We start from the raw sequence: 15989 nt of genomic DNA on the forward strand, positions 1-15989 counted from the left end.
CAACAAAGTGGTTGACGGTGCAGATCTGGATCATGTAAGGCTTTGGTTTCATTACGCTAGCACTCCACCACCCATGAAGATCCGAGTTTGAACTCATCTTCAGTAACCCAAGCTTGTCGTAAGAGGCGACAGGATAGGGTGGTCAAGTTTGTTCGCTTGGTTGGCACATGTCATCGTAACCCGACTGCGTAGATACATGCTCATGCTGTTGATCACTGGATAATCTGGTCCAGACTGAATTATTATTATTTCGGTATGGTTTTAAACAGCAAACCATCAAACAAACCCCTGTTTAGCCATCTGTCTTAAGTACTTTGTGAACTGAGAAATATAGCGAAATTAATGCTCCCTTTTTGTTGCGTATATCTTGCAGTATGGCATAGCACGTTGTCCACATGGCGGTTAGATAACGATACGATTACTCACGATAGCGTCATAAAATACAATGTTATGTGCCGCATAGTCCCTCTCTGGGGTCCAATTGATTTATAAGATACGTATACTCAAGGGTTACTCAGTGGACCCCTGCACATTCTTGTAAATATTACAAAATGACAAAGACCGCCATAGCTGGTTACATAATTAAGTATATTTTTAGCTTCCATAACCATTAGCAATGTGTGAAGCCCATTTCTGGTGTCCTCCGCCATTATAAGACCGGAATATTGCTGAAAAGAGAATACTCACTCATTCGTTATCTTTATTATCATCGTCGTTAAGGAATTCATCATGAATATGCCTGACGATGACACATAATTTCTGAGAACATTCCGAGACGTATCGGCACCAAAATACATGTGTTTGTGTTTGGTTTGTTTGTTGAATGACACTCAGCAGTATTCCAACTATAAATGGTCGACCAGACAATCCAGTGATCAACAGCACAAATGTCTCTAGTAATTATTCAACTCAAGGGGATCATCACCTTAGCTGACTCCCGTGAACACATTTATGTGAAATCACTATAAATAATCGGGGAGAAACGGGATTTGAACCCACGATCATAGGATGCGCCCATGGGATGTAACTCTGTATGAATTTCGAGTGAGTGTGAGTGAGTTTAGTTTTACGCCGCACTCAGCAATATTACAGCTATATGGCGGCGGTCTGTAAATAATCGAGTCTGGACCAGACAATCCAGTGATCAACAACATGAGCATCGATCTGCGCAATTGGGAACCGATGACACGCGTCAACCAAGACAGCGAGCCTGACCACCCGATCCCGTTAGTCGCCTCTTACGACAAGCTGAGTCGCCTTTTATGGCAAGCATGGGTTGCTGAAGGCCTATTCTACCCCGGGACCTTCACGGGTCTATGAATTTCGAAGTTTAAGACGAAAGGGTTATCGAAGGGCCCTTCGAATAATTACAGCTTTAGCCTGGATTAAAAGGTACACAGAAGCAGACTGTAAAATTATGAAAAAGTATCTCATTAAGCTCAATTTCACAGGAGCAGACAGGACGGGGGATCTAAAATTAATGGGGACAATAACATGGTTTGATTTTATTAACCCTTTAAAGAATGATGTGGTGTTTACACGTGTTTCCTGTGAGTATGTGTTTATCTTCTCGACTCTGCTGAAGCTGATATTCCGACAGTGACAGGTAGACAAGGGTATGGCTTGAGAATGTTCGACTTGAGATTATGTCATGAACACTTTGTGTAATTAATCGTATATTTACCAATTTGTCAAGTTCGAAATACGAGGTCTTTTGTATTATAGTTATGTCTGTTGAAATAAATATTGAATATTGTCGTGTATGTCAAGTTGTTTTTGGTATCATCAATGAGCATAGCATCAGAAAAACTTCGATGACCATGGTCAATCTCTATGTACATCTTCCTCGTCTGGCTTAAAAGAACAGGTGAACAAGAGTTGATGAAATTCCATGGATGAACCGACGTTGTCTAGGGTAGGAACCATTATTCCATAGAGCGAACGATATTGTTTTGGAAGGACCCATTATTCCATTTAGTAACCAATATTGTAAAGGGAGGAACCATTATTCCATGCAGTATCCAATATTGTTAAGGGAGAACCCATTATTCCACGTTGTAACCAATATTGTTAAGGGAGGAACCATTATTCCATGTAGTAGCCAATATTGTTAAGGGAGGAACAATTATTCCATGTAGTAGCCAATATTGTTAAGGGAGGAACCATTATTCCATTTAGTAACCAATATTGTTAAGGGAGGAACCATTATTACATTTAGTAACCAATATTGTTAAGGGAGGAACAATTATTCCATGTAGTAGCCAATATTGTTAAGGCAGGAACCATTATTCCATTTAGTAACCAATATTGTTAAGGGAGGTACCATTATTCCATGTAGTAACCAATATTGTTAAGGGAGGTACCATTATTCCATTTAGTAACCAATATTGTTAAGGGAGGAACCATTATGCCACGTTGTAACCAATATTGTTAAGGGAGGAACCATTATTCCATGTAGTAGCCAATATTGTTAAGGGAGGAACCATTATTCCATGTAGTAACCGATATTGTTTTGGGCAGAATGATTATTCTGCTCAGGGACCGGTATTGTTTTGGCAGCTGAAAAAGCTTGATGTTCCCTATTTTACCTCGTAACAAGCAGCTGATGGGGATATCGCTCTAATATTCTAAGGGTGGAGGTAATTGGATGGCATCACATGGTACAGTGCGTACATTGATGGACAGTATTGTCTGATGTTATAGACCTATCTTAGTAGGTTTTGTCACAAAAAGTGACAATAAGAACAATAACACAGATTTTATGAACCAAGTTTTATTTCAATGTCAAACTGACTGGTACAAACATAAACAGGACTGACTCCATGTTGTCCATCCAAATATCAGGTATAACACTGACTATATAGTTCACAATCGATATGCTTCTGGATACAAAACATTACAGGAATGGTAAGAGGTCTTTCTGAGAACACCTTCAATAACTGAACAATCAGTACAAATCAAGAAAGTATCACCAACAGCAGGTACTTGACTGGCTGAGCACAGATATCTTGTCACATTCTAAACATTCATTCATTGTACTAAAACCATTACAACTATATTTGTAAAATCAACATCCACTCCAAATATTTACGTAATGTTACACTAATGATAGTATGTTATCAGTCTTGTAATGGAATAATGATTATGTCTAGTAATTAATCCAAGAATCAAATGACCTACATCTCAAGAATGTTTCCCAGTATGTTCTGCTATAGATTTCCCCATACTGTTTTGGATACTGCTGTTTGGTACAGTCTGTTATATCAATATGATTTTACAAACATTTAAATCAATCTCATTCTCATTCAGTTTTGCAATGAAAGATGTTTTGCCTGAAAAAAGATAGCAGAGATGACTATATACCCCATTATGAGGCACTGGAAACATCCAAACTCTCACTGTCAATAGCAGTATTGTCAAACATTTTTCACATTTTAAATAGACCTTTTCATATTCCTGTGATCCCACAATATTATTCATGATATGATCTAAAGCCACATGCTCCTGAAGATTCCATATTTGGTTTCAGCAAGATCTTTGGCAAGAGTATTTTTCATTATTTATTAGGTCTGAGCTGAAATAATTTCTTCAGATATTTTCTGAGCAAACATTGATACAAAGTCAACTGGAAATTAAGCACACACAAAATGATACGTTTATTTGTCGTTTACCACCTCACACAGCAAAAATCCAGCTATGTGGCAACAGTCTGTCAATAATCAATACGACATGAGTCAACCAAGTCAGCTAGCCTGATATGAATGGATTGATGACACTCAATGATGACACTGATGTTGGCAAAAAGGTCATCATGTTCTGTCCATACTCATGCACAAAAGTTAAGCGCCACTATTTCCATAGTGTCTTGATTTCACCACTGAAGATCAGAAATACAGACTATATGTTTATGACTGAATTAGCCTTCCATAGATTCTCAAACCTAAGATTGTCAAGATATGACAAAGAAAACGTTCTGCAGGTGCAATGCCATTTCCCTACCATCTGAATCTTGAAAATCAAGTTTCACACACTTGGTTTCACTGGTCTGTTTTGAGATTTTCCTTTCACTTTAGAGTTAGGATATCAGTCATGGTGAGGAGAAAGTTAACTACCACTGAGAGATGGCAGGTGATAGGCATGAACAATATTACTGCTGGTATGTCATGCAGGGCCATTGTAAGGAAAACAGGTCGTCATCACAGCATCATCACCAGTTTAGTTGCCAGTTTCCAGACATAATCAGACCAATGATGTCAATGACAGTCATAGATCTCGTTATGATCTTGTTACCACTGAGTATCAAAAGTAGCAGATGACAAAGATAGTGGGTGGGGTTTAACTTTTGTGCATGTGTATATATGTTTGCCACAAATACTGAATGAGTTCAACAAACCATGTTGCTGATGGTAACAAGTGTAAAACTGAATTCCCAAATACTCATATGTTAACAGTAGCATCTCAATATCAGTTGAGCAGTGGAGGGAGGGGGTGGGGGTGTGGGGGGGCATTAAAATTGGCTTTCATACATTGTGCCCAGGTAGAAAATCGAACCACCGTCTTAGGCATGAAAAGCCAATGCTTTAACCACAAGGCTCCCAGCTACAAAGAAGTACAGGTGCAGAATTCTGTCTTTGTTTGTGTATGGCAATGCCAAGTCTCAAAATTATTACCGTTATCCTTGGTCTATCAGCACAAACATAGGTGTTGATATTTTTCACTGTTCAACTAACTTCCATTGCTATGCTATGATTTGTGTACATGTAACAATGAGACATGCAACCTATTCTTTTCTGTCAAAAAACACCCATTATATTGCATGCAACATTCCAGGTGGTTATTATTTTCGTCTAACCAAAATAGAATAAAGCCATTATCTGGTGATAAAGAACTGCTTTGCATAGACGATTTCCATATTAAATATTGAACCATAATCAGTTGGAAGGAAAATACTTCAGCCATGATAAGTTTCAGGTGTTTCATAGTCTGACTGTAACAAGCAATGGGAAGTAGTGTCCAAACATGAAATTGTGGCGTACAAGCCTAATACTCCTGTACATATGATATCTATATCATAAGCTAGAAAAAGCAAATGGAGGTTGATTCAGTGATGATACTGTCACTATCAGGTCGCATTCCGTCTTGACTAGATTGTGACTGTTAGACGGAAAAACATGCTATATCATAGGATAAACAATAACAGTGATCAATGATGCTTGTAAACAAGAGCTTATGGAAAGAAAATGATGCATGATGGTCCATCTAGTATGAATAACAACATGACATTCGTAAAGACAAAAAGTCATACAAAAAAATCACAATTATATCCATGTTCATTTCTGAAACAAATGGTCAATAAATTTTAAAACGTATATAAATTTCATTTTCATGGAACATGTCTATAAAATTTCAAATATGATCACCGCTAAATAACAACAATATTGTTAAAAATCTACTGACTCATAGTGTTCTATTTCTACATTGATAGATAGCACCTGTTTATACTGCCATTCCAACAAATAGGCAAGACTGTGTACTTTGTCCATTGATTCCAAATACCATAAGTAAAGTGGATAAATAACATTAATACTAGTTTCATATTCTGCCAAAATACAACCAGTTTATTCAAATATAAAATCCGTCCATACAACAAGTAGGAACACAAACAGAATATGATTACACAATGCCATTTAGAAAGTGGTCAAATGCAACATATGTCATGTTTGGGATTTCATTGTCTTAGTAAAGTACAAATTCTAGTACTTTTTGGGGTCGAGTCGAATCTGGGATTCTGTGCGGGTTCAAATCCCAGATGGGACTCAACCCAAAAAAGTACTAGAAGTACTTTACTAAGAAAGTGAAATCCCAAATATGACATATGTTGCATAAACAGAATATGTTAACATCTTTCCATTTCATTTTAGAACAACTAAACCTCAGAAATTTCTTTATTAAAATGTTTGCCAATTTTTCATCTAAGAATTTTCAATACAAAACAATTCCCCCAAAGACTAGCCTTGCCACAATGCCTCTTTGGTACATGTTTCCTAGATGCAGATTATAGTGTGCTCCTGGAACATCTAGGCACTTTTCTGTTGTTCGCCCTGATGGTGGTCTTGGTGGTGATGATGGTGGTGGAGTTCCTTGTTCCGACAGACAAACACAGGAACGTGAGAGTGGTGGACCACATAATCGCTGACGCTGCCCATGAAGGTTCGTCTGAGTGTGCCCAAACCACGTGACCCGATGATGATCATCTCGCCATGTTCGTCTTCGCAGGCTTTGACGATCCCCTCCCCGGGTTTGGAAGCCATCACACTCTTCACCTTTCCACCAATCTGAGAAAGCCAAACAACACCAATCATACAGAAGTTTGATATTCGAAAACTGAATTATAAACTGTATATTAATATACTTATCCTGCCTCACTATTTGCACTTCTCTCTCTTGCTTCAATGCTGAACGGAATGAATGAAAACTTTTCCTGTGGGCATCTCTTGTCTTTACGCCCATGTTCCCCTGGCTGATCTCCTTATAGGTCAGGTCTCTAGGACTATGTTGAGCATGCAGCGCATTTCCCTATCTACCCACGTGACTACCTCAGAGTGATCGTTCTCTACCTAGAGTCAAACTATTCAAACTTATCCTATCTCCCCATTTGAACTTATTCCACAGTTGGATGGCGAGTCGCAGATAAGCTCTGACAGTATACACTGTATAGGCTAATGACAAGCGTAGATAGCAATGAACAAGGGATCGAGGCCAGATCCGACTAGCATAGTGCTTATGCTAGCGATGGGTTCTGCTGAACCCCTTGGCCTACTAGGCACAATCGCTCCCATGGAGTGGGTGCTCCCAAGCGACGTGGAATTCAGCCGCAACCCTTGCATATGCAAGGGGACACAACTAGGTGAGTCACTTCACTTCATCACAAATTTGATGGAGTACCTCCATAATTAAAGTTTTATGACTAGTAATCGGACCCGCACCTCCCACAGCCCATTAGACCCCACTGCAAAGAGGGGAAAAGGAACAAATGAAATGGTTCAACATGGTGAATTGTTTTTCGGTGAAGAGAGCTGTTGCGGCAAAATCATCACTTTCCAAAAGTGGGTAGTCACGTGAGTAGATAGGGGAGCATGCTGCATGCTCAGCATGGGACTATGGACATGTCCCATAAGGAGAGCAGCCTGGGGAACACGGGCGTATGGACTAGAGAGTCCTACAGGGAAAGTTCTCGTTCGTTCGTCAAAGCAAAAGAGGGAAGTGCAAGTCGTGAGATAGGATAAGTTTACATTAATTAACACTACTGTCATGGTCACATAGTTTTACAGGTGATACTTGGCACTGTCTGTTACAAGGTCTGTTTTCTGTATACAGTAACACACCATGATATTTTACTAACCTACTATGATATTAGCAATGGTTAACTCTGAAAATAACACTACATTCTGCACTTATCTACCAACCCCATGATGCTTGAGCTTTTCTGCAAACTTTTCAAGATCTTTCTGGATTTTTCGCTGTTCATCTCTCAACATGGCCTCCAGCATTTCCCTGTCATACACGTACACAGCTGAAACGACACAAATATGTACATCAGATGCACACTTGGAATAATTAGATTACTTTCTTCACTGAACATCACCTACACATGATTCACTGAAACATGACCTAGACATGATTCACTGAAACATGACCTAGACATTAATCACTGAAACATAGCCTAGACATGACTCAATGAATGACATCTGGAAATGATTCACTGAAACATGACCTAGACATGATTCACTGAAACATGACCTAGACATGATTCACTGAAACATGACCTAGACATGATTCACTGAAACATGACCTAGACATGATTCACTGAAACATAGTCTAGACAATACTCACTGAAACATGACCTAGACATTAATCACTGAAACATAGCCTAGACATGACTCAATGAATGACATCTGGAAATGATTCACTGAAACATGACCTAGACATTTATCGCTGTAACATAGCCTAGACATGACTCACTGAACATCACCTAGACATGATTCTCTGAAACATCACCTTGACACTAATCACTGAAACATAGCCTGGACATGACTCACTGAATGACATCTGGACATGATTCACTGAAACATCACACAGACACGATTCACTGAAACATGACCTAGACATGATTCACTGAAACATCACCTAGATATTCATCAATGAAATATAAACTCATCATGTCTTACCAAAACATACCATTACAAACTGACAAGTTGTTAGTGTACTCACAGTTGTTCCATCGCTGAGAGTGCAGCATCACATTAAGTTCTGGACAATGCACCAACACCACGTGGTCATTCTTCTGGTGGACATTTTTGCAGTACCCTGTAAAAAGCGTGCATCTATAGGTAGTAGGGTCAACACACTTACAACACTGTCATAGTGTGTGAAATAGTTTCCGAATTTTGCAAGCCTCTCAGCCTAGCTATGCCTGAAAGTTACTGGCCCCAAAAATGACTGCATAAAACTGAATGCAGATATGGGTTTCATCACTGAATTGCCAATATGATGAACCTTTTTCAACAGGCCATAATCTCACATGATCTAAAAAAGTGTTGCAAGTTGGGGAAAGTTATATATTTACAAAATAACCTCATGAAAATGCACTAGCCTGTTCAGGTCATTGACTTTGAAGATTTACTGGATCTACTGGATTTTGACTAGCCACGGACTGGCAGGGTGGTGTCTATTTTGCACACTGCACTGTCATCACTTTTTGGCAACATACATACTCACAGACTTGATGGCATGACAACAACAAACAATTTCAAATATACTTTTCAGGCATCAAATCAATGATTGAAACCTTTACATTGAAAACAGACTTGTTTATTGCCTGGTGATTCAAATTGTTTCAGTTTAATAATCATTGTTCCCATAGACAATATTTCTGATCAGTCTTTTCACTTAAACAGCCAAGAGCATCCACTCCAGCAAACTGACCTAGACCATGAACATTGAGCATGCATTCACAAGTGTCAGCCCGACTTCTATCAAGGTAGTCAGGAGGACCATCTCCATCACACTCCATTCCATACCAGAACCAACCATCAGCAACACCCTAACTTACAGAACCAAGTGGGTACCAATACCCTCTTCACTGACTCACAGAACCCAGTATCAGCAATACCCCAACTTACAGTACCAAGTGGGTACCAATACCATCTTCACTGACTCACAGAACCCAATATCAGCAATACCCCAACTTACAGAACCAAGTGGGTACCAATACCATCTTCACTGACTCAGCACTTCTTAATACCATCCTCCGTGTTACTACCCACAACAATCCAGTTTATGGTGAATGAGTGAGTAAGTTTGGTTCTATGCCGCTTTTAGCAATATTCTAGCAATATCATAGTGGGGTCACCAGAAATGGGCTTCACAGAGTTTACCAATGTGGGGAATCAAACCTGGGTCTTCAGTGAGACAAGCGAATGCTTCAACCACAGGGCTACCCCACCTCACCTTGGGGTGACTGATGATACTTCCAGCCCTAAAGAAATCCACATCTAAGAACATATCTATTTCAAAAGACCCAGTCAGGCAGCATTCATATTCAGCCATTCATTCCACCACCAGAACATATTTTCAGTTCAGCAAAGTTCAAACTGACTGAACCAAATATCAAAACTCCACTAAAAGAAACTGATGGAAGCAGAGAAACATACTGTCCCAAACGTCATGTTTATCAAAATTAATAACAATCAGTCTGCACATGAACATCTAATCAAACAAATGACTTATAATCTGCTTGTCACATCTGTACAGATCCATGAAAGTTTGAGTTACAATATTGATCTTTAGCCACCCATGCTTATCGTAAGAACCAACTAACGGCATCAGACAGTCAGGCTTACTGACTTGTCATTGGTTCCCAGTTGTGCAGAATGGTGCTCATGCTGGTGATCTCTGGATTATCACGTCCAGACTTAATCATTTAAAGACTGACACAATATAACTGGAATATTGCTAAGAGCAGCGTTAAACTAAATTCACTCACTCACAACTGTATAATCTTTATTCCTTAACGTGACAGACCCTGGCTCCAATACCTGCATGCGTTATCACAAGTCTGTTATCTCAGTATTCACAAAACATTCAACAAAACATGTAAACAACATTTTGCGTGTGTGTTTTGCATGCATAGATTCTGATCTACGTATTTTCAGAAAGTATCTTAAAACAGCAACATATGTTGAAACAACATGTTTTGAAATGATTCAGGTTTGATAAACATTTCATGTGCAAAAGATTTGGACTAGATATATATAATTTTATTTCTGCATGCACTCATACAAAACCTACTGCGAACAATGTATCTGTTGTCCTTACTCTGCATTCAGCTTCATCTATACTCTTCAAAAAGGTACAGGATAATGAACTTTCACTTTGGATAGGAAGTGTAAACATTAACAAATGTTTCAAGGACACGCATCTTATGAATGCACCACCATTACCCTCTATTACCACCCCTAAATACAAAGCATGTGCACAATGCAGCAGCCCCATACACATGCATGGGGTCCCATTCAACATTTTGACAATTTTTTCAAGAAGGTCAAGAAATCACTTGGAACATTAATTTTGACACTCATCTTACATCACACATTTGTTAGTTTTTGTTTCTAGTCGTTTGTTTTCAAATTAAAATCGTATACATGCAAATTACATGCCATACACCAATCATCTTTCAAAATGACTACATTCCAAATAGCGATGGTTGTAAGGAAGTGCAAATGGTGCTTCACTCTCAAAACATTCAATAATGTCATATCAACATTGACTCTGATAAATCTCAAAAAAACATTTTAATCGTAAATAAAAAACAAATGATGATCCCCTACTTTTTTTAAGAATATAGATATGTGTGCGCTGACTGTTATCTGTTCCCTGTTGTTGTCGGTGTTAGCATGCTGTTTATCACAACATATCATGCCCATATTCACGATATCATCAGTTAGTTGTAATCACCACAGTTTGATAACAAGGTAACAACCTCATCAAAACGCCACTGTATGCATTAAACTAGTTGGGTCAAGAGAAACCAATTTGTTATCCATGAAAGTCTACAACTGTGTAGCTTAAAAAAATATATTCTTTCAACAGTTATCTAGTTTCAGCAACTGTCTAGATTAAACAACTGTCCTGATTAAACATTCACCAAATTAAAGATTTTTCAAGATTTAGAAAAAGTAGCAGATACACACCACAGCAATGGTGTACTGTCTTGAAATTATTTACATACACAGTTATCTGCTTTTTCATTAAGTGACCTGTTTACCCCAGAGTAGCAATGTTGTGGTACATATATGAAACAAAACACGAGATTACTTACACACCACTAAATTCCATTCAGTACTCTTAACTTTTCCCAGAACTCTTATACTGAAAAAATAAAGTGCACATACTCCTTATGTTGAAAAATTATCTGGAGCACTGATAAGCACTAGAAACTCATGACTGACTGAATTTATCTTAAAGACTCCAGTAAGCTTATGTGCATGACATTGACTTCTCCTCTAAAGATGTGAAATGTCCTAATACTTTTGGTACAATTTGCCCAAACCCTAAAGAACTACATGTTTTTTCTACATTTTTGTGTGCATTAACAAAGATGGTAACAAATTATTTTTGATGACTGATCGGTTGTAAAGTTGAAAGGACCAATTATCAAAAGTATCAAATTTTAGCCAATTCCTAACACTACCTGCCACACAATCTTTCCATCAAACACCTTCAGCTGTATCACTCAAAGTAACACAGAGGCCCATCATCAAAATGTTGGATCACCATGACAACCTTGACCTTGCTGGCTGACACTTTTGACTTTTGATGTGTTTTATTGAGATATAAACAGACGCTTGACTATTTCTAAAAATATCTACAATGTATAAATATAGTGTTACAGGGTCATAAACTAGAACATAATACAAATTATTACAACATATTTTTCTCAAACTGACACAAGGTGGGGAAAACAGACCTGAAGTTGACAAGGTCAAAGTTTAGATAGCTAGCACTGTTACTTTGCTGAAAAACATATTTTTTCACATGGTACATAAGTTTCAGCTCCAAGCCATACCTACCTTCTGAGGAGAATCTCTCTTTCTAGCACATCTAATGGCAGATCTATACATGTTTGAAATGTTTTTTCACAAACACAAAAATCCTTGATAATGAATAAAACAAAGCAGGGGTTCAAATTTTTTATAAAAAAGCCACTGGTAACTGGCTTCAAGAAAGTGACTTGTTCTGACTAATTTTCCACTTGCCCTGATTTTATGACAATGTTTGATGTTAATGTTTACTGGACTATTCATCGAAGAGTGATACTGATAAATTTCAAAGAATGATATCTCTAAATTATTATTATTGCAAAATGTAATAGCTACATTATGAGCAGATATGAAATAAAATCCAAGTGTATTTGCAATTTGAAACCATAAGTGGAAATAATCTAGTAGTACATGGATATGTAAGATACCATTATTTGATTCCATGAAATGAAAACTGACTGTCTCGGGATTGGATTGGAAGCGATGGGATTTTTTACCCCTGAAAAACTCAACAAATAATGATGTCATACTAAGGTGAAACAAGTATGACAATATTCATAGTCCCTAGTTTGGCAATTTCAGAAGAACAAATTCCTTTCAAGAGAATTCAAGATCATACAAGGTCTTGTGCATTCTGAGAAAGAATGGCAGACAATGCTGATACATATTGGTGAACTTCTTGATTAAATTCTGAGTCTATCTTTAGTAGGGCTATCCAGTTTCAGTTTAATTGCTTCCAAGGATTCTCTGAACAAATGTATGGACGATGGAATGAAGTGTGATTTTCTTGGATTTTCTTGACTTGGAAATAAACATAATGATTATCTCAACCAGGTTTCCGATATCTCGCTTCTTATGCTTTGGAAAAGAATTCAAAAGCTTTTTCATACCCAAGAAGACTAACTGACAGCCCATGTCAAGTTGGAAGTATTTTCCTTAAACAAAGTTTTTTTCATACCCCAGATGACAAACTGAACTAACTGACAGCCTTAGCCAAGTTGGAAGTATACTCCTTGTAAGTGTACTCCAAAGTAACAAACTTGATCTCCCTCACATAGTTTAACATTTCCTCGCTATTTCAGCTGAGTCCATTAAACAAGTTTAGAGAAAACTTAAATATTAATGGACAACATTGTTAATTTCTTTTACGAAAAATATGGTTTTTTATTACCAACAAACAAGCAACAAGAACAGCATGGATTTTACAAGCTGTGTTTTTGCATGACACAACTGTCATTATCTTCTCCATTATCAAACATTACGCGTCCATGAACCACACTGAGGTCACTGGTTAAAGATATTGTGACTATATTCCACTGTGATAATATGACACGATTGCATGACATTACTGCATGGCATGACTGCATGATCAAGTACAATCAATGTGGACAATACTCCCAAACCCAGTTACCGCTAATGTCTCACCACTGCCATCTCACCAGTCACCAGTTCGTCTCACCATCAATGTCTCACTACCAAATGTCTCACCACTAATATCTCAACACTATTGTCAACACCTACATGCTATCAGCTTACATACATCAGTCATTCCTCATCAATAACATTGGAATATAACCAAGAAAGTCCACACAAGTCTAGATCTAGATTTCCACAGCTTCTGAAAATGATGAAAGTATCAGGACTCCTTTTCATTTCAATTTAGTTTAATTTCTTTCACTATGAACATTTTCTAGTACAATATGTTCATTTCAGAGACAGGTTGTTAGTCTAAGAGTTTTTTTTTCATAGAATATTTGCATCCTCCTGGGTGTAACATTGCAACACTGAAATATCTAGTTAATTTAATGTATATTTAGATTGAGGCATGCATGTCAGTTTTGATTGGGTTGGGGGTACGGGAGGAACTCTTACCTAATCTCACATTCCTGTGGAAAGGTCTCTAATATTCTAGAATGGGTCTCCCTAGGGTCATATCTTGACTGTATAGGACCGCATCAATCCTCTCCGCTAGGGCCCTCCCTATGTATTGCTTACAATTTACTACGTATGCACACATGCTATGATCACACCGCGTTCCAATACTCACAATCAAGTGCAAATTCTGCGGAATCGCTGCCGTCGATTGCTACTATAACATTCCTCTGATTCTCAGAACTTGCCATCGTGATCTGCTGGAAGCTTCCACACAATCACAATTTTCACAGACAACTGGTGTCATATATGTGTTACCTTGACCTTTGTGCCCGGGACAAGTCATTATTTCCAACTGCCGTGAACGTGGCAGACGTATTATATGACGTATATTGATTTCAGGTATACCTGACAATGCATTGTTATAATAATCTAAATAGGTATGATATAAGTGTAATATTGAACGTGTACTGGTATAGTTAGTCGTGTACATCAGCACGACGTGCAGCTGTTGGATCGTTTATATTTAACCAGATAAAAAGAAGCTATAATGATTACGCGCACGTAGGTCTTTCTAATATTGCAAATGATTTTAATTCAGTGCCAGGCTTCACGAGAATAGTATCGACAAGTTTGTTTAATCCTGGAGCGATTCGTAGCATTATACTTTTCGGTTTATACATACCGTACATGAAAGCATGCAAATGTAGATGCATATTTGAACATTTCCTAATTTGACAAATGTCATCAAGACATTAAAAGTCGAGAAGTGTAATATCAACGTTTATTACTCGCCCGTTGAAGACACCGCAGTGTAATATATTTTCGGCAATATTACACTGGACGTATGACGTCAAAATAGTTAACATTTTTGACGTCACAATGCTAATGTCGCTGTCGCAATTTGTCCTCACACTGTAGGCAATTTCCCCGCAGTTTCTGTCAATTTATGTTGGCGAGTAATAACAGAATACTAAACTCGCTTCCGTGAAATACCATTTTTATTAAATTTTACCAAATCATTAACTCGTTTAATAAAATTATACTACACTGCAGGTCGTTTAGAATCCTCTGACATCGTTGCAGTTACTGTGACGTAATACTCTATTGTGATGCCATCACTCATGACATCATAACAATTGGCAGCAGAGTCGGTCAGCAATAACAACCGTTTTACGGTTTTACAATGTTTTGCAATTTATGATAAAACTATCCATAGTTAACTTTAGGAAATATTGAAATATGTCACGTAAACCTTAACGCTTAAAAACCATACTACCTGCGTAAGCGTGCATATCTTTGGGCAAGGCTATTGAATAACTTAGCATGCACTAGCTTACGTTTTTCTATAAAATGGATATGCCTGATATTTGAAATTAAACACCCCGGTCCATTCTAGCCTACACTGATCCGTTGAAATAATTAATGGCTTTTGTAGCTATTTATAAATAATATATTATGAGAACATTTTTCCATAAATCCAAATGTTAGGGTGTCAAATGCAATTGTTCTAATACAATATGAATACGACGCGTGTCATAACGGATATATGCTGGTTCACGACCAGATTATTTAGTAAGTGTAATACGAGATATTCCGTTATTATTTATGTTTATATTATGTTTGTTATAGTTGTTGTATTAATATGGACGCATCTGTACATGATCATAATTACAGCTACAATTCCAACCCAGCCATTAATTCAGAGATGCCATCCTGCATGACAGAAAATGTTTTCTCAGTTGCAAAGGTCAACTTCCTTAATACCAGCTGAGGTCAAGGGATCTTGAGAGGCCTGTCAAGGACAAGGGGTAGAAAACGTGACGGTGTCCCGACCAGCGTCAATAAATCAACATGGCATTATGGGAAACATATGACTGATCGTGACGTCAACTACCCCAAGTATTGACGACCTATTTTGTCAAGCGTACGTGAAAATGTCGCAACACTGACCATAAACATGCCAAAACACTCGCCCATGCTTTGATTGTTGTATTTTTAGTGTTTAAAAACGAC

The 15989-nt window shown here is 37.9% G+C and overlaps 1 protein-coding gene across 1 annotated transcript; it reads right to left on the bottom strand.

Moving 5' to 3' along the window:
- Positions 1 to 2757: 2757 nt before the first annotated feature.
- On the bottom strand, positions 2758 to 14317 carry LOC137296625 (universal stress protein Slr1101-like). Its single transcript, XM_067828436.1, has 4 exons — positions 14149 to 14317; positions 8272 to 8367; positions 7467 to 7573; positions 2758 to 6335 (listed from the first exon to the last, which is right to left on the bottom strand). Exons 1-4 carry the CDS (start codon positions 14222 to 14224, stop codon positions 6078 to 6080), a joined length of 537 nt encoding a protein of 178 aa, XP_067684537.1. The 5' UTR covers positions 14225 to 14317; the 3' UTR covers positions 2758 to 6077.
- Positions 14318 to 15989: the final 1672 nt, after the last annotated feature.

The sequence above is a fragment of the Haliotis asinina genome, chromosome 9 (assembly GCF_037392515.1).
Source record: "Haliotis asinina isolate JCU_RB_2024 chromosome 9, JCU_Hal_asi_v2, whole genome shotgun sequence".
NCBI classification, from domain to species: Eukaryota; Metazoa; Mollusca; class Gastropoda; order Lepetellida; family Haliotidae; genus Haliotis; species Haliotis asinina.